The sequence below is a fragment of the Hypanus sabinus genome, chromosome 21 (assembly GCF_030144855.1).
Source record: "Hypanus sabinus isolate sHypSab1 chromosome 21, sHypSab1.hap1, whole genome shotgun sequence".
Taxonomy (NCBI): domain Eukaryota; kingdom Metazoa; phylum Chordata; class Chondrichthyes; order Myliobatiformes; family Dasyatidae; genus Hypanus; species Hypanus sabinus.
The window spans coordinates 66,073,860-66,092,478 of record NC_082726.1 but is presented as its reverse complement, the minus strand read 5'-3'; the positions used below and the strand labels follow the sequence as shown (position 1 = coordinate 66,092,478).

The following is an 18,619-nucleotide window of genomic DNA, read 5'->3' as shown; positions in this document are numbered from 1 at the left end:
CACCCACACCTATGACCTATGGTCTCCAGTCCCACTGACAAGCTTGACTCTTAAGTGTCTGCTCTGCACAAGGTCAATTAGCGAGTAAATGATGCCATGAAACACAGTATCAGGACCCAGCAAGATTGCCCCATCTCTTAATGTAATCATCGGTCACCCTACTTCTCAGTGTTCTTACTCTCTCCCCACTGGTGTCTTGGAATCTATCCACCTCCTTCAGCAACTTGCTGTCGGATTGAATTGTAGAATTGTTATTTTCCTTGCAGTTAGTTTGTTTATGCTTGGTTGTGTTTGTATAATCACTTATGTTCAGTATGTTTTCTGCTAATCACTGTCACCTTTGTCTGTATGTATTTATTTATTTATTGAGCTATAGTGCAGAATTCAAGCGTGTCATTCGAGCTGCACTAACCATCAATCCCCCAATTTAACCCTCGCCTAACCACAAGATAATTTACAATGACCAGTTAACCTAATGGCTTTGGACTGTGAGAAGAAGCTGGAGCATGTGGAGGAAGCCCATACGGTCATGGGGAGAACAAACAGACTCTTTACAGGAAGTGGTGGGAATTGAACCCAGATTGCTGGTACTGTAAAGTCTTATGCTAACCACTAAACTACTACGCTGCCCCATTTGACTGGAAGACTCGCAGTTTCAGAGGTAGGTATCGCATCACTTGAAAAGGGGCTACCTTATTGGTTTACTTAATAGAATGTGAATGTCATTAACAGTCTGGTATAAGAAGACCAGACCATGTGGGTTTAGTTTGGGGCTTCAGAGTTCAATCCTGCTGTTCCCTGTAAGGAGGCTGAAAGTCCTCCCCATGGAACATGGGGGTTTTATATGTGTTCTCTCTTTGTTCATTTCTCTGTCACTAGGCTCTTTGTCTTTTGCTCTCTGGACTCTTCTTTTTCCCCTTATCTCCTTTGTTCTTGTTTTGCATAATAAAAGATTCATAAGTAACACAGGTTATGCCTCATTTTTGACTTCAGAAGAACCTTGCATCACAAAAACATCAGGATCCAACAGTGACACACACAAAATGCTGGAGGAACTTAGCAGGCCAGGCAGCATCCGTGGAAAAGAGTACAGTCGATGTTTCAGGCTGAGACCCTTCAGCAGGACTGGAGAAAGAAAAGATGAGTAGAGTTAAAAGGTGGGGGGAGGAAGAGAGAAACGCAAGGTGATAGATGAAACTGGGAGTGTGAGAGGAGAGGTGAAGTAAAGAGCTGGGAAATTGATTGGTGAAAGAGGTACAGAGCTGGAGAAGGGAGAATCCAATAGGAGAGGACAAAAGGCCATGGAAGAAAGAAAAGGGGGAGGAATGCCAGAGGGAGGCAATGGGCAGGCAAGGAGATAAGGTGAGAGTGGGAAAAGGGAATGGAAATGGTAAAGGGGGGGGGGGCACCATTACCGGAAGTTCGAGGTATCAATGTTCATGCCATCTGGTTGGAGGCAACGGAACACAAGATAAAAACACAAAAGTGCTGGCAGAACTCAGCAGGCCAGACAGCATCTATGGGAGGAGGTAGTGACGACATTTCGGGCCGAAACCCTTCATCAGTAACATGGGATGGTTGAGGGGGGGAGGGATGAAGTAGAGAGCTGGGAAGTGATAGGCTGGAGGGAAATGGGCTAGGGGGAAGGTGGAGAATTATGGGAAATAAAAGAGAAAGAAAGGTAGGGCTGAGGGGAGATTATAGTGAGGGGGGAAAAGAGAGAGAAAGAGAACCAGACTAAAATTATAGATAGAGATAGGGATGGGGTGGGGTGGGGTGGGAGGGGTCAGGGGTATCAACAGAGGTTATAGACCTCTATCTTGTGTCGCCTTGGAACACAAGATGTTGTTCCTCCAACCTGAATGTGGCTTCATCGTGACAGTAGAGGAGGCCAAGGATTGACATATCGGAATGGAAATGAGAAGTGGAGTTAAAATGTGTGGCCCCGGGAGATCCCACTTCATCTGGTGGACAGAGTGTAGGTGCCCAGCGAAGCGGTCTCAACATCTACATCAAGTCTCACCGACATACAAGAGGTCACACTGGGAGCACCAAACACAGTGTATGGCCCCAACAGATTCACAGGTGAAGTGTTGACTCACCTGGAAGGACTGTTTAGGCCCTCAGTGGTGGTGAGGAAGGAGATATAAGGGCAGGTGTAATACTTGTTCCATTTGCAAGGATAAGTGCTGGGGGGAGGTCAGTGGGGAGGGACGAATAGACAAGGGAGTTGCATGGGGAGTGATCCCTGTGGAAAGCAGAAAGTGGGGGGGGGGGGAGGGAAAGATGTGTTAGGTAGTGGGATCCCATTGCAGATAGCGGAAGTTACAGAGGAATATGCGATAGACACTCTGAGGAACTCAGGAGGTCAGGAAGCGTGGAGGGGGATGGTTCGGGCCCAGACCCTTCTTCAGAACTGGAAAGAAAGGGGGAAGATGACAGAATAAGAATGTGAGGGGAAGGGAAGGGACACAAGCTGGCAGGTGATAGGTGAGGCCAGCTGAGGGGGAAGGTGGGTGGATGCAGGAGGGGGCAATGAAGCGAGAAGCTGGGAGGTGATGGGGAAGAGGTAAAGGGCTGAAGGAGGAATCTGACAGGAAAGAACTGTGTTTACCTACACAGCACTTTCTCACTCAGAGAAACCTCTGGAAATCATAACCGAAAAGGACCAATTTGAAAATTTCAAAGAAATCTGTAAAAATATTGAAATCACAAGAACTTGTACCTGTTTAGGAATCTGCCCAAAGTTACTGACAAAACCAAGAATGGTAGCTTTTTTCATTGGGTCCTTGATGTTATTAAGATCAACCTGATCATCGTAGAAATAAGGATGGAAAACATTAACTGCTTCAATGGCATTTGGACCCTTCTGCTTACAACCAAATATGAGGTCTATCCAGTGATGGAGGTGGGTGGAGACATGGTCACTTTCCAAAGCCTGTGAGAAGAGAAAAGGACAGTGCATGAAGCAGCACATTGATTCCATTTAGTTCATCTTATTTTAAATGTACTAATTCTTGATTGATTTATTTTATTTATTGAAATAATCTTGAAATAATGCACTGATATTCAAGATCAAATAAACTCATCAACGTTCTAAGATTTTGTAAATCTAATTTAAAGGTTAATGTTTCATTTACTTAGAGGTACAACAGAGAATCCTTCTGGCCCTTCAAACCACGCCATCAGTAACTCACCGATTTAACCCTAGCCTAATCACAGGACAATTTGCAAAGACCAATTAATCTACAAACAGGTACACCTACGTCTTTGGACTGTGAGAGGAAACTGGAGGAAACCCAAGTGTTCATGGGGAGGACATACAAACTTCTTACAAGTGATGTCAGGATTGAATTCCAAACTCCGACACCCCAAGTTGTAATATTGTCTCGCTAACCACTACACTACCATGGTGACCCTCAAGCAGTTGCTATTCAATGTAGAAGAGAGTGTAAAAAGAGTGGGTGGTTGATAGCTGGCATTGATTTGATGGGCTGAAGAACCTGATGCCATGTTGTCATAGAGTCACAGAACCCTACAGTGCAGGAGCAGGCTCTTGACCCGTCTAGAGTGCCAGCCAGGTCTCCTTCTTAATTCCATCTACCTGCACCTCGACCATCGCCCTCCCTCCTTCTCTCATCTGTGCACCACTCCAAACTTCTCTTAGACGTGACAATTAAACCCACATCTACTACTTCTGCTGGCTGCTTGTTCCACACTCCTCTCTCTGAGTTCCACTTGGATGGTTAACTGCTTTACATATACAAGAGTAAAACTACAAACATAAATGAAATCCAAGCTGAGGTATAAACCATCCAACATGGGCAGTGCTGCTGACTGATTTATAATTACAATAATAAGACAAATTAGGACCAGTTTATTGGACACAAGTATGACAGTTCTACAGAGCTGGCTGTTCATTAGTAAATAATGAGACACTAAATTGATCCATTTGGATGAACAATTAACAGATTAGCATTTGCAAAGGTGAGAGAGGATGTTATTAATCACCACGTAAATCAGCAGAGTGTTTGTAGACAGGCCCAGGTCTATTTAACCCTCGCTCTGCCAGATGCAACAGGGAATTGTGTGCTCCCTGGCCTCATCAACTTTTCTGACTGTTTTCACATTGTCACAAAGACAAATCATAATGTCGCTCTGATGTAAAGAAAATTCTTTCAAATTCAATCCTAACTGACAAATTTCTACCCCTTGCCCCTGTTCTGGGAATTACTGTAAGTAATTTGCAAGTTAGAAATGTTCAATATGTTATTTTTTTATTAGAGATGTTTTAAAATTTAGACATACAATGGCATTACTGTAATATTACAGTGAAATGAGGCGGGACGGCAGCCTAGCAGTTAGGGAAGTACTATTACAGTTCAATTCATGCCGCTGCCTGTGAGGAGTTTGTACGCTCTCCCAGAGACCGTGTGGTGTCCTCCGGGGGCTCCAGTTTCCTTGCACATTTCAAAGGCATATAGGTTAATAGGTCACACAGGTGTATTTCAGTGGGATGGGCTCAGAGAGCCCACTCTACATACATACACACATACATACACACATACATACATAAATAAATAAATAAACAGCGGGTTAAGGGCCAGAAATGATTGGCTGGTGGAACTCCGTGCATTGAGCAGTATCTGGGAAAGGAAAGCAATTGCCAATGTTTTGGATCAAAATCCTGCGTCAGGGTTTCAGTCTGAAATGCTAACAGTTCCTTTCCTCCCACAGTGTTGGATGTGGGCTTGATTACATTTATTAGAAGTTTGGATAGGAAATGGATGGAATGGGTATAGAAGGTGTGGGTCAATGGGACGAGGCCAAATAACAGCCTGTCATGGACTGGATGGGCTGAAGGGCCTTTTTCTGTGCTGTAGAGTTCTGTGACTCTTTAGTCAGCCAGCAGTACTCACCATGCGATGAAGCCGGATAAATTCTCGAGCATCGCCTTTAGCCCAAGGAGGAAGAATCACATCCCCTAGTGTAGTCCCGTCCTGCATAGAGCCTGCAAATATATTTAATGCTGTTTGATTCTGATGTATAAATCCAAGATTCTTTCAGAAGTCAGGAAAGAGGCACTACTTAAAAGACATGCAAGCATATAAATAATTGTGCCAGCTGGTGGGGTAGTGGCATCAACGCCAGACTTCAGAGCGAAGGCTCCCGAGTTCAAATCCAGCCGGCTTCCTTGCACGCTTTCCATCCGTGCTGGGTTGAGCATCGAGCTAGCAACTCGGCCTCGTAAAAACAAGAAAGCCTGCTAAAAAAATGCTGTCACGATGGTGTCCCGATGACTCCACTCAGAGTTAAGGGCTTTCTTCTTCTTCTTCATATAAATAATTGTAAAACTGCAAATAAAATAACAATTAAACAGTCTAATCTAAGAATTAAACAGTTGGATCCAACAATGCTGATTCAGTTGAAGCCTGCCAACAATACTGAATTCAGATAGCACACATCCCTTCTGGAAGAACATAGCTGATATCAGGAGAGAAGGCATTATGGCATGCATGTCTCATGCAGTCAGAGATCCACTCCTGGAAAAGTTAGGAAGGATTTGCAGTTTTCCAGAGACAGTAACCTGAAACCAGAAAACCTGACATATCTGGAGGGGAACTTTGTGAAATTAAGTTTCTCAATGGGTCGGGTTACCTCATATAACATTAAAATTATTCACAGACCAGCAACCTGACTCGTAAAGTTCAGCACACAAGTTAGTGTCACCATTACCCCCTTGAGCCCCAAAGCTCCTTTGATACTTCCAGGTGTATCAACACACACATATATGGTTCTGGCCAAGGATGTGTCAGCTGTGGATATAATAGAGCAGTTACATGTATTTCAGTCTGATAGGCATTAAATTGCCTTGATATTGGATGCATTTTAACCTGATTTAATACATAGTCATGTATAAAATCTGTGTAAAGCGCATTTTGAAATCCTACACTGGTTTACCGCCCACTGACACTGGCTGATCGGGTGGTAAACAATGGGCACCATATGCTTGTCCTTTTTAGCTGAGGCATTCAGTCCATGCGTCAGGTCTATAAAGCTCTGGTTAGGCCTTGTCTAGATTATTGCATTCATTATTTGTTCTGGCCAGTCCATTGTTGGAAGGATATGAAGGCTTTGGATGGGGTGCAGAGTAGGTTTACCAGGATGCTATCTGGATTAGAGGGTATGTGATAAATGAAGAGGTTAGGGTTATTTTCTCTGGATGAGTTGGGGTCACAAGGATGTCATAGATTTTTGGTGAACCTCAAGGTCATTAATTAGCCCACACAGCACAGAGATGGGTTCCTCCTCCCACTGAGTCCACACTGACAGACAAACCCCCATTCACCTCAATCTCATTTCATCCTTGTCGCCTCCTACATGTTGGAGCCCCAATGTCAGCTTGTCTAGGAATCTGGGACAAAGGCTTGGAGGCCCGGAGACAGTTTGATCCGAGGTCGCAGGACTGTGTGTGAGGGTGGCATGTAGGCTTGTTTTGCTGTCGTTGTTGATGCTGCTTGTGCTGTGTGTTGTGTTGCTATCATTTTGAACATTGTGGGCATATTATGTTGATGCCGGAATGTGTGGTGACACTGGCAGGTGTCCCCAGCACATCCTTGGGTGTGTTATTTGTTAATGCAAATGAACCATTTCACTGCATGTTTCAATTATGTGTGATAAATAATTCTGAATCTGAATCCTAATCTCACCAACTGCACCGCCCTGCCATTCTATCCCTTTTCCAACCACAATGGACAATCCACAGTAGCAAATAAGCCATGCAATCTGCAGCTCTTTGGCCTGTGGGAGGAAACCAAAATGCCCAGAAGAACCCCACATTGTCACTTGATGATCCATCATACATACCGAACTCCAGCTTGTTGTGATTGAGCAGGAACTCGGGCAGGTAGAAGAACTCCGGGGTGAGTTCCCTCACGTCGCTCATATTGTCCCTGGATGATGATTCCCACTCCTTCTTAATGTTGAAAAACATCCTGTCCGCCACGTCAAAACTCCCTCCCTAGAGACAGAATCACCAAACGTTTACAGGACCGGGGGCCATTTAACCCATTGAGTCCAAACTCGTCCCTTATTCCCATTAATTCCCCACTGCCCTGTTCCAAGACTTATCCAGTTTCTACATGAATGGTGTTATCTCTAGGACTTCCCAGGATAGTTCAATCCAGGCTCCAACCTCTCACTGTGGAAAAATTACTTTCCTCATGTCAGTGTTTGTCTCCATGTGCACTTCCATCAATGAGAATAGCTTCTTTCTCTACTCTGTCCATATCTCATGGCAGTCCTCTTTATAGACACAGAGCAGTAACAGGCCCTTCCAGACCAACGAGCCCAAGCAGCCCAATTACACCCATTTGACACATTAGCCTGCGAACCCATCAATCTTTGGAATGCGCGAGGAAACTGAACACTTGGAAGAAACCCACGTGATCATAGGGAGAACATACTGATTCCTTACAGACAGTGGGCACTGGCTCTGTAATAGTACTACACTAAATGCCATGCCACCATTTCACCCTTAAGACATTCAGTGGGCCAGGCATAACTCCACTGTACACTTGCCTCCAGTTCCAAAACGATCAACCTTCCACCACTATTTTTGCAACACACACAAAATGCTGGAGGAGCTTTGCAGGTCAGGCAGCATCTATGGAAATGAATAAACAGTCGATGTTTTGGGCTGAGACCCTTCTTCAGGACTGAAAAGGAGAGGGAAAGATGCCAGAATAGAATGGTGGGTGGAGGGAACGAAGGCTAGCTGGAAGGTGATACGTAAAGCCAGGTAGGTAGGAAAGGTCAAGGGCTGGAGAAGAAAGAAGTTGATAGGAGAGGAGAGTGGAGCATAGGAGAAAGGGAAGGAAGAGGGGAACCAGGGGATGTAATAGGCACGTGAGAAAAGGTCAAAGTGGGTACAGAGGAAGGTGTTTTCTTTACTGGAAGGAGAAATTTTGGGGCCCTTCTTTGTTTTCATGGATGTTTGTGAAGAAAAAGTATTTCAGGGTGTATATTGTATACATTTCCCTGACATTAAATTCGACCTTTGAAATCTATATTCTCTGTTTCGTATAATTTAACCAATTCCCTATGTCCACCGTCAGTGACTCTGAGCTACAGGTTTCAATCGTGATGACAAGCAGATCTCTGTCCTAGAGTTATACAGAGTGGAAATAGGTCCTTCAGCCCAATGGGTCTATACCTCCCAAGATTCCCATGTAAGCTAGTCCCATTTCCCCAAATCCCTCTAGACATTTCCCACCCATGTACCCACCCAAGCATCTTTTAAATGTTGTTAATGCACCTGCCCCAACTACTTCCTCTGGCAGCTCATTCTATATACTGAACACTCTCTGGGTGACAAAGTCATCCCTCAGGTTCCTATTAAATCTTTCCCCTCACACCTTAAACCAATAGCCTCCAGATCTTGGTTTGCCTACCCCAGAAAAAGTACTGAGTGCAGTCATCCTATCTAAGCCCTTCCTGATTTTATGAACCTCTGAAAGGTGACCCTCATTCTCCTATGCTCCAATAAATGTCCCAACCTGCTGAACTTATTTCCATAACTCAGTCTTTTGAACCCCGGCAATATCCTTGTAAATCTCCTCTGCTTTCTCTAGCTTAATGATTCCTTCCCCTAGCAGGGTAACCAAAACTGAACACAATATTCCAAATCTGGGAGGCATGGTAGAGTAGCAGTTAGCATCATGCTTTGCAGCTCCAGTGATTATGATCGGATATGATCAATTTCTGCCGCTGTCTGTAAGGAGTTTGTACGTTCTCCCTGTGGCCACATATGCTTCATCTGTTTGCTCTGGTTTCCTCCCACAATCCAAAGATGTACGGGTTAGGATATGTAATTTGTAGGCATGTTATGTTGGCACTATAAGTGTTGGCATTCTCAGACTGTGTTGGTCTTTCACGCGTCTGTACACTGCTGGGAGACTGTACCATCGATTGCTGGACATCATTGCTCACGGCCTTGGACTGTAATGAGTGAATATGCTTCTTTGCTCGATATTTTGAATTATGTTACTCTTTATTTTTGAATGTTTGTTTGCTATTTTGAATGTTTTGCACCTTGGCTCCAGAGGAATGCTGTCTCGTTCAGCTGTCTCTATGTATGGTTTAATTGATAATTAAACTTGATTTGATTTGATGCATTTCATTGAGTGTTCTAATGCTTCAATGTACATGCAAAAAGTAAAGCTAATACTTAATGCAGCCTCACAAACATCTTGTTCAACTGCAACTTAATTTCCCAACTTCTATATTCAGTACCCTGAATGCTGTAGGATACTGTGCCGAAAGCCTTCTTCACCACACTGTCACCACGATCATACCACCATGTACTTGTACTCTACGGTGTATTTTCCTTTCCAGATGTTCTGGAGAGCCATGGAATGGTGTTTCCATTCACTGACTTCCATTTGGCAACTCCACCTCTGCAGCTTACCACCCTAACCAACCTGCTTGGTCCAACATCTCCAATGTCTTTTACAATAAGCAAAAGTATTTAAAGACATGAAAAGTGGAAACACATTTTAAATTCCTCTTTCCATATGTACTGCAGTTTCCAGCAGATTAATATTTAATTCCTGGAAACTATGAGACAATCCCAAAGGCTGCCAGACCTTCATTCTTTGACCGCCCCTCACAACTGGAAGTGTTATCATTCAAACATGATATGAAATGTATCAGAAGGTTCAGGGCCAGAAGCCAGAAGCTTGGTCAAAGCTTCGATTGAAGACAGCTTTGGAGGAGGACGTAGAGATAGAGTGGCAGAGATGGTTGGGGAGATGGCCTCACAGAGTTTAGGGGAATTTAAAGAAAGTATTGGTTTATTATTGTCACATTTACCAAGATAGAGTGAAAAGCTTGTCTTGCATACTGTTCATACAGATCAGATCATTACAGAGTGCACTGAGGTAGAACAATAACAATGCATTATAGGGAGGTGTTAGGAGACAGATGAGGCCATAGAAGGATCAGAAAAGAAGGAAAAATTCTTACTTTATAATAAGCTAAATATTCTTCTACAGATCTAACATCTAACTATTTTGAATCCATCAAGCGGTACCTGGGTAGATATGCTCATTCTAATTTGATCCTGACATCCGTTCAGCTTGTGTAGTTTAGGGAGTAGGTTTTATCCTTAGCCTTCTCTACATTTAGTTGGGAAAACTCAAAAATTGACCCCAGTTAACAGTGGGCGGAGACAAGTCTTGCTGCTTATGCTTTACACAACGTGATCACAGTATTTATTATGTGGACAATATTTGCCTTAGACGGAGTTTACTTCCCAATTTGGGCTGCATTCACAATTATGGGAACCTCATTGAAACCTATCAAATATTGAAAGCCCCAGACAGAGTGGATGTGGAAAGGATGCTTTGAATAGAGGGAGAGCCTACAAGTAGAGGGCACAACCTCAGAATAGAAGGACATCCATTTAGAACAGAGATGAGGAGGAATTTCTTTAGCCAGAGGGTGGTGAATCTGTGGAATTCACTGCCAAAGACACCTGAGGAGGCCAAGTCACTCAGTACATTGGAAACAGAAGTTAATAGGTTCTTGATTAGTAATAGTGTCAAAGGTTACAGGGAGAAGGCAGGAGAATGGGATTGAGAGGGATAATAAATCAGCCATGATCAAATGGCAGAGCAGAAGTGATGGGCTGAATGGCCTAATTCTGCTTCTGGAGGACCTGAAATTGATTGCCCTTTCAGCAGATAGTCATTTGAGGATCACCTGTAGACCCAGAGATGACTATGAGAATCTGGAAGGGTATCTTAAGAAAACCTGTCCCATTAAGAACTCATCCCTAGTTCCCCCACGGTAAAATATTGTTTTATTATTCACCTTGAAACAACACATATCCCTGGAATGTATTCTCAAATGGAACATTCACCCCACCACAACCATGATCTTCTCCCTAAAACCTCTCCCAGATCACCTCCACTGCTTCCTCACCACCCTGCCATTACTCCCTTCTTCCCAAATTCCCTTACACCACAGACCCATTTTTGTCACACCCACTCATATACCCTCCCACCCCCAGTTCTTTTCCATCCATTTCTTTGTCCTACAACTTGCACAGCCCTGCATCACCTCTTGCTCACCCCCTCTGAAACTCCAAACCCATTCAAGTCAAGTCACTTTTATTGTCATTTTGACCATAACTGCTGGTACAGTACATAGTAAAAATGAGACAACGTTTTTCAGGACCATGGTGTTACATGACACAATACAAAAGCTAGACTGAACTACACAAACAAAAAACAAGACAGAAAAAGCTACACTAGACTACAGACTGACACTGGACTGCATAAGTGCACAAAAACAGTGCAGGCATTACAATAAACAATAAACAGGACAATAGGGCAAGGTATCAGTCCAGGCTTCGGGTATTGAGGAGTCTGACAGCTTGGAGGAAGGAACTGTTACATAATCTGGCTGTGAGAGCCCAAATGCTTCGGAGCCTTTTCCCAAACAGCAGGAGGAAGAAGAGATTGTATGAGGGGTGCATGGGGTCCTTCATAATGCTGTTTGCTTTGCAGATGCAGCATGTGGTATAAATGTCCGTGATGGTGGGAAGAGAGACCCCGATGATCTTCTCAGCTGACTTCACTATCCGCTGCAAGGTCTTGCGATTCAAGATGGTGCAATTTCCGAACCAGGCAGTGATGCAGCTTCCAGCAGCAGATCCTCTCCTGATCCCTGATAACCCACTCCAGACCTTATCCCATCTCAAAACTGCTCACCCAACCCAATTACTCAAAGATAAAATAGTTGCTTATTTCTCTACCTGGACCAAACACCTAATTCCTTCTTAACTGCTAGAAACTACTGAATGCGAGACTGCAGGTCATAAAATCATTTCAGAGTTGTGGTGATTGAAGTTATTGATCAGCCTAATGGTTCTAGAGTAGGTTGTAGGACTTTTAAGAGAAGTTTGGATAAGTACAGGGATGGGAGGGCATTGGCAAGCCAATGGGACTAAACAGATTAATAGTTTGGCAAGGACTAAATGGACCGAAGAGCCTGTTTCTGTGACTCTAATAATAAGCAAAGATGTACAGATGCTGGAATTCTGAAATTAAAGCAGGATACACTGCAAGTACTCTGCCGGAAGCTATTGCACAGTTTAACAACTATGAAGCTGTAATCTGTTCAGCTGAAAAAACTAACCAGGAAATGGTGTTGGTTCTGTGATCACAGCTATGTCAAGGTCACCAGAACTGATGATCTTTTCCTCCAACCTCATTGATTTTCTCAGTGCTACTGGTAGGGTGAAATTATCAAGTTTTGTTCCATTAAACTTTAGCTTTATTTGTCAAATGTACATCAGTGAAATGCATCTTTTGCATTCTAACAGTCTAAGGATGTGCTGGGGGCAGCCCACAAGTGTTGTTATGCTTTTGGTGCCAACATAGCATGCCCACAACTCACTAAGCCTCACTATACACCTTTGGGGTGTGGGAGGAAACCAGAGTACCTGGAGAAGACCCACACAGTCACGGGGAGAACATACAAACTCCTAACAGAGATTGGCAGGAATCAAACCCAATTGCTAATATTTGGGACTGTAAGCTATGCTATCAAACCTATTGTTAATATTCAATGAGTTTCCCTTTCTGATCACATTCCATGACTCCTTGGAATATGTCCCTTCTCATTTTTATGGTATTTCAATCTCTCTCTGACATCCTTAGGCCATTTATATTAAATTTTACCAGTTACACTCAACTCCGTCTCAGACAATTTTTATTACATTTTATTGTTCCTTTTGCAGTTCCTTTAGGCATTCATTTTTTCAAAATTTCTTTATGGTCTTTAACTCTCCAATGGCACTGCTAAGAAATCAAAATTTGTCAAGTTGGACAGTACTACAATAGTTTTGTCATTCTCCTGGACAAGTGACATTTAATTGATAAGAAGATATCACTCACTTTCAAACCAGAAGACATAGGAATAGCTTAATGCTATTTGGCCCATCAAGCCCACTCCGCCATTTCATCATGGCTGATGTATTATCCCTCTCAACCCCATACTCCTGATTCTCCCCATAACCTTTGACAACCTGATTAACCAAGAAGCTATCAACCTCTGCTTTAAATACACTCAATTATTTGGCCTCCACAGTTGTCCGTGGCAATGAACTCCACAACTCCACCCACATCTGGCTAAAGAAATTCTTTCTCAGCTCCATTATAAATAGATATCCTTCTATTCTGAGGCTGTGCACTCAGGTCTAAGACTCACCCCCCCCCCCTCCCACCGCTGTAGGAAACATCCTCTTCACATACACTCTATCTAGGCCTTTCAATATTCTGAGATACTACCCTAATTCTTCTAAACTTCAGCGAGTACAGGCCCAGAGCTATCAAATGTTCCTCATACAATAAGCCTTTCATTCCTGGAATCATTCTCACGAACACCCTCTGAACCTTCTCCAATGTCAGCGCATCCTTTCTTAAAAAGCCCAAAACTACGCGCAATACTCCAACTGAGGCTTCACTAGTGGTTTATAAAGCCTCAGCATTTCATTCTTGCTCTTATATTCTGTCCTAACAGTGCTAACAATGCATTTGCCTTCCTCATCAATGACTCAACCTGCAAATGAACCTTTAGGAAATCCTGCATAAGGACTCCTAAGTCCCTTTGCACCTCAGATTTTGACATTTCTAAACGTTTAGAAAATAGTCTATGTTTTTATTCCCTCTACAAAAGTGCATGACCATACACTTCTTGACACTGTATTCCATCTGCCACTTTCCTGCCCATTCTCCTCATCAGTCTAGGTCCTTCTGCACCTACCTGCTTCTTCAAAACTACCTGCCTCTCCACCCATTTTTGTGTTGTCCATGCCCAGAGAGAGGTCAATATTCCATATACTTTGTTTCTGGGTGACAAACATACCCCTGAAGTTCCTTCCTTAAACTTGTGCCCCGACCGTAGCTCACATCTTAAACTTATGCCATCTAGATCTTGGTTTGCCAACCCTTGGAAAAACAATGAGTGCTTTCATCCTATCTATGGTCTCCTGATTTTATGCACCTCAGTAACTGACCCCATTCTCCTACGCTCCAGTGAATAATGTCCCAACTTGTTCAACTTCTCTCCATCACTCAGTACCTGAGTGTCAGCAACATCTCACCTCCCTGAATCACCCAATCAATATGGACCTGCGGCCACTCGATTCCTTATAAACTTCATTCCTTTCGATGTCTGTGACTATCTGCCATGTTGTCCTCATTGGCAGTATAGTTTAACCTCTAACTGTATTGCAGACTGTAAACTGATTTAATCTTAATAAGCCAGTCTCTAGGTGCCTTCAGGTGAAAACTCTCTGAGCTCAGGTGTGGGAAGATGAAAGTCTCTCTGAGCCCGAACTGAGAGATTCCAGTCTAGGTAAAACCCAGGATTGCCCATGGAGCTGACCGCCAGGTTGGCTCAGGAACAGTGGAATTCTAGGTGATCTCTGTTCTTTCTCATTTGGTTCCTGTGTCAGCCCTGTCCTGCACAGACACTGCATCCTCACTGGCTCTCACTACCCTTTGCTCCCATCTCTCTTTCCCCTTCTAGGCTATTGTGTGGCACCTCCCTCCTTTCAACACTGTGTGTGTATCTACAAGGGTTGCTTTCTCCATCTCATTCCTTCATATTGCACCCTCTCTCTCTTATACACATGCATGGGGACACACACACACATTCTGTCCCTCAGACATGCTCTCAGACACTCTCCACACACACACTCCCCAACTCACTCTCTTTCTGTCCCTCACTCACACTCCGCCACACTCACTCACTCTCTTTCTTTCTCTCTCTCACATACACACAATCATTCTCTCTCTGTCGCACACACAAGGTCTCTCTCACTCACCACACACACACACACACTCTCTCTCTCTCTCTCTCTCCCTGACTTAGTTTCCCTTCTCCGGACACAGAACATGCGGCCAACTCGCATCTGAATCCCGTGAGCCGGTCTCAGTGCCTGTGCACTACTCCACCTAGTGGTGAGTTGAAAACTGGTAATGATCAACTCACCTGGAAGATTCTGCGGAAAGTTAAATTCAAGCTTACATCTGGACATTGTGTTAAAGGTTAAACTCTTTCCTTTATCACTACTAAACAGCAACAAACTGGACTCTTTACTCAGTAAATAAGAGAACATTACAGGTGGAGCTAAGCACACTGATTTTATATTACAATGGCATTATTTGGTGTTTTTTCCAACTAAAATAATTTAATCAAAGAACAGTTGAAATTCACATGACCAATACTGCTCCAGAGACAGTAAAACTAATCAAAAATTCCAATGAATTGACAACACACATGTAGGCTGATTAATGATTTTAATAGCCAACTATATATGTTTTTACCTCTGTGGATATTTCCTAAGAATTTTTTTATTAAGTTTTAATAACCAACTCTGCACAAACATTTTTTCAGCTTCCCTAAGCTTAATGCGGTGGCTCTGGTCTGTGTACGCTGGAGGACAATGGAATCTAATCAATGCGGGGGGGGGTGGGGTGGCAATGCTTGCACACAATTATGGATATTGTTAATATTTTGATATTAAATAGAAAAATTGCTAACAGGCAATGATAACAGAAAACTATCAAGCAAATGGTGAGTGATTTAAAAATATCAGCATTTGAATTTCTTTTCACTGGTCTCTTCACTCTCCTTTAACTCTGCCTGAGAGACTATTGGCCACCCAACAGCCCTCATGTTCTTTGAGATTCTAATGCCTGACAATATGCCTATTGTTGGCAGAATTTCAGGTGGTGATGACAGGGTGTGCAGGAGTAAGATATCAGCTGGTTGAGTGGTGAGGCAGCAACAACCTTGCAGTCAATGTCAGTAAGACCAAAGAATTGATTGTGGACTTCAGAAAGGGTAAGACGAGGGAACACACAACAGTCATCATAGGGGGATCAGAAATGGAAAGAGTGAGCAATTTCAATTTCCTGTGTGTCAATACCTCCGAGGATCTAACTTGGACCTAACATATCAATGCAGCCACAAAGAAGGTACCTTACGTCATGAGAGACGTTTGAGGAGATTTGGTATGTCAGCAAAGACACTTGCAGATTTCTGCAGATGAACCATGGAGAGCATTCTGACTGGCTGCATCACCGTCTGGTACGGTGGGGTGGGGGGGGGGGTGCTACCGCACAGGATCGAAATAAGCTACAGAGAGTTGTAAACTCAGTCAGCTCCATCATGGGCACTGGCCTCCCTAGCATCCAGGACATCTTCAAAAATCAATGCCTCAAAAAGGCAGCATCCATCATTAAGGACCCCCATCACCCAGGACATGTCACCATCAGGGAGGAGGTACAGCAGCCAGAGGGCACACACTCAATGCTTCTTGCCCTCTGCCATCAGGTTTCAGAATGGACATTGAACCCATGAACACTACCCATCTATTTTTGTTCTACTTATTTAATTTAATTTAATATATATACTCACTGTAATTCACACTTTTTCTATTATCATGTGCTGTTACTTATCATTGTGTTATCATTAACACTACTTATCATTGTGCTGCTGCTGCAAAAACAACAAATTTCACAACATATGTCATTGATATTAAACCTGATCCTGAACTTCAGTTTCTGACCTTTCATATCCATGTACCTGTCCAACTGTCATTCAAAAGGTGCCATTGCACCTGTCTCAACCTTTTCATCTGGCACCTCATTCCATGTACAGGTACAGCATGGAAAGATGAAAGAGCAGTTTGGCTTGTCACATGTACATCAAAGCAATGAAATGTGTCATTTGCATCAAATCAAATCAGCAAGGAAGTTCTGGGAACAGTCCACAAGTGTCACCATGCTTCCAGTGCCAACATAGCATTCCCACAATTTACTAACCCCGTGTTGTGGGAAGAAACTGGAAGACATGGAGGAAACTTATGTGGACACAGGAAGAACATACAAACTCTTTAAAGACAAAGGCAGGAATCAAACACAAGTGGTTATTGTTGGCAAAGTAAAAATGTGGTAAAACCACTATGTTACTGTCTCCTTCTGTGCAAAAAAATGTTGCCCCTCAAGTTCCTACTAAATCTTTCCTCTCAAAAAATAATGGACTCACGTTCAAGGACGTTTCATTTCATGTTCTTGATATTTATTGTTTGTTTATTATTATTGTTTGTATTTGCATTAGCACAGTTTGTTGCCTTTTGCACTCTGGTTGTTTGCCTCTCTTGTTACTTATGGTCTTTCAATGATTCTATTGTGTTTTTTGGTATTGAAGAAGGCCCAGCAGCGGATGTACTTCCTGCGGCTCTTGAGGAAATACGATCTGCCTCAGGAATTGCTGCTGCAGTTCTACACTGCAGTCATTGAGTCTGTCCTGTGCACCTCCATCACTGTGTGGTTTGGAGCCGCCACCAAGCAGGATAGAACCAGACTACAGCGCACAGTGAGGACTGCCGAGCGCATAATTGGAGCCTCCCTGCCCTCTATTGTGGACCTGTACTCTTCCAGGTTGAAGAAGAGGGCGGGGAACATCATAAAGGACTCCTTCCATCCTGCGCACGGACTGTTTGAACTGCTTCTGTCTGGTAGGCACTTCAGATCCCTCCAGACTAAGACTAATAGGCACTGGAGAAGTTTTTTCCCTACTGCGGTCACTTTGCTGAACAGTTAACTGCCGGTTAACTGTCGGCTAACTATTACTTGGATTGCACTACCTGTATGTATAATCTATATTTTCATTTATATTTATCATTATTATTGTTATGAGCAGAGAGACAACTTCTGCCGGTGCACAGGTACTTGGCGATTAAAGTCTGATTCTGATTCTGAATATCTGCAAGAACATTAATCTCAGGGTTGTATATGGAGACATATATGTACTTTGCATATAAATTTACTTTGAAATTTGAACTTTGAATGCCAGCTAAGAATATAGAGAAGGCCATAAGATCATAAGGTATAGGAGAAGAATCAGGCCATTTGGCCCATTGAGTCTGCTCCATCATTTCATCATGACTGATCCATTTTCCCTCTCAGCCCTAATCTCCTGCATTCTCCCTCTATCCCTTCATGCATTAAGTATACCCAATGTCTTGCCCGCCACAGCCACATGCAGCAACAAATTCCAAGGATTCACCAATTTCTGGGTAAAGGAATTCCTCCTCATCTCCATTTTAAATGGACATCCCTCTATTCTGAGGCTGTGCCCTCTGGTTCTAGGCTCCCACACCATAGGAAATATCCTCTCCACACCCACTCGATCAAGGCCTTTAAAAATTTGATAGATTTCAATGAGATCCCCTCTCATTCATCTGGCCCAGAGCCATCAAACGCTCCTCAGAGCACAAGCCATTCACTCCTGGAATCATTTTTGTGAACCTCCTTTGAACCCTGTCCAATGTCAGCACAGTCTTTCTCAGATAAGGGGCCCAAAATGGCTTACACTACTCCAAGTGAGACTTAACCAGCAACTTATAAAGCCTCAACATTATGTCCTTGCTCCTATATTCTAGTCCTCTTGAAATGAATGCTAACATCGCATTTGATTTCCTTATCATCAGCTCAACCTGCAAATGAACCTTTAGGGAATCCTGCACAAGGACTCT

General features: G+C 43.3%; 1 protein-coding gene across 1 annotated transcript in view; it reads right to left on the bottom strand.

The window, feature by feature from the left end:
• wdfy4 (WDFY family member 4) overlaps positions 1 to 18,619 on the bottom strand; it is a 306,893-nt gene that overhangs the window by 36,350 nt on the left and 251,924 nt on the right. Inside the window, exons 51-53 of the mRNA XM_059946114.1 lie at positions 6,868 to 7,021; positions 4,920 to 5,011; positions 2,726 to 2,938 (exon numbers count right to left, since the gene is read on the bottom strand). Of these exons, the coding sequence (XP_059802097.1) occupies positions 2,726 to 2,938; positions 4,920 to 5,011; positions 6,868 to 7,021 (459 nt within the window). The remainder of the gene's footprint in view (positions 1 to 2,725; positions 2,939 to 4,919; positions 5,012 to 6,867; positions 7,022 to 18,619) is intronic.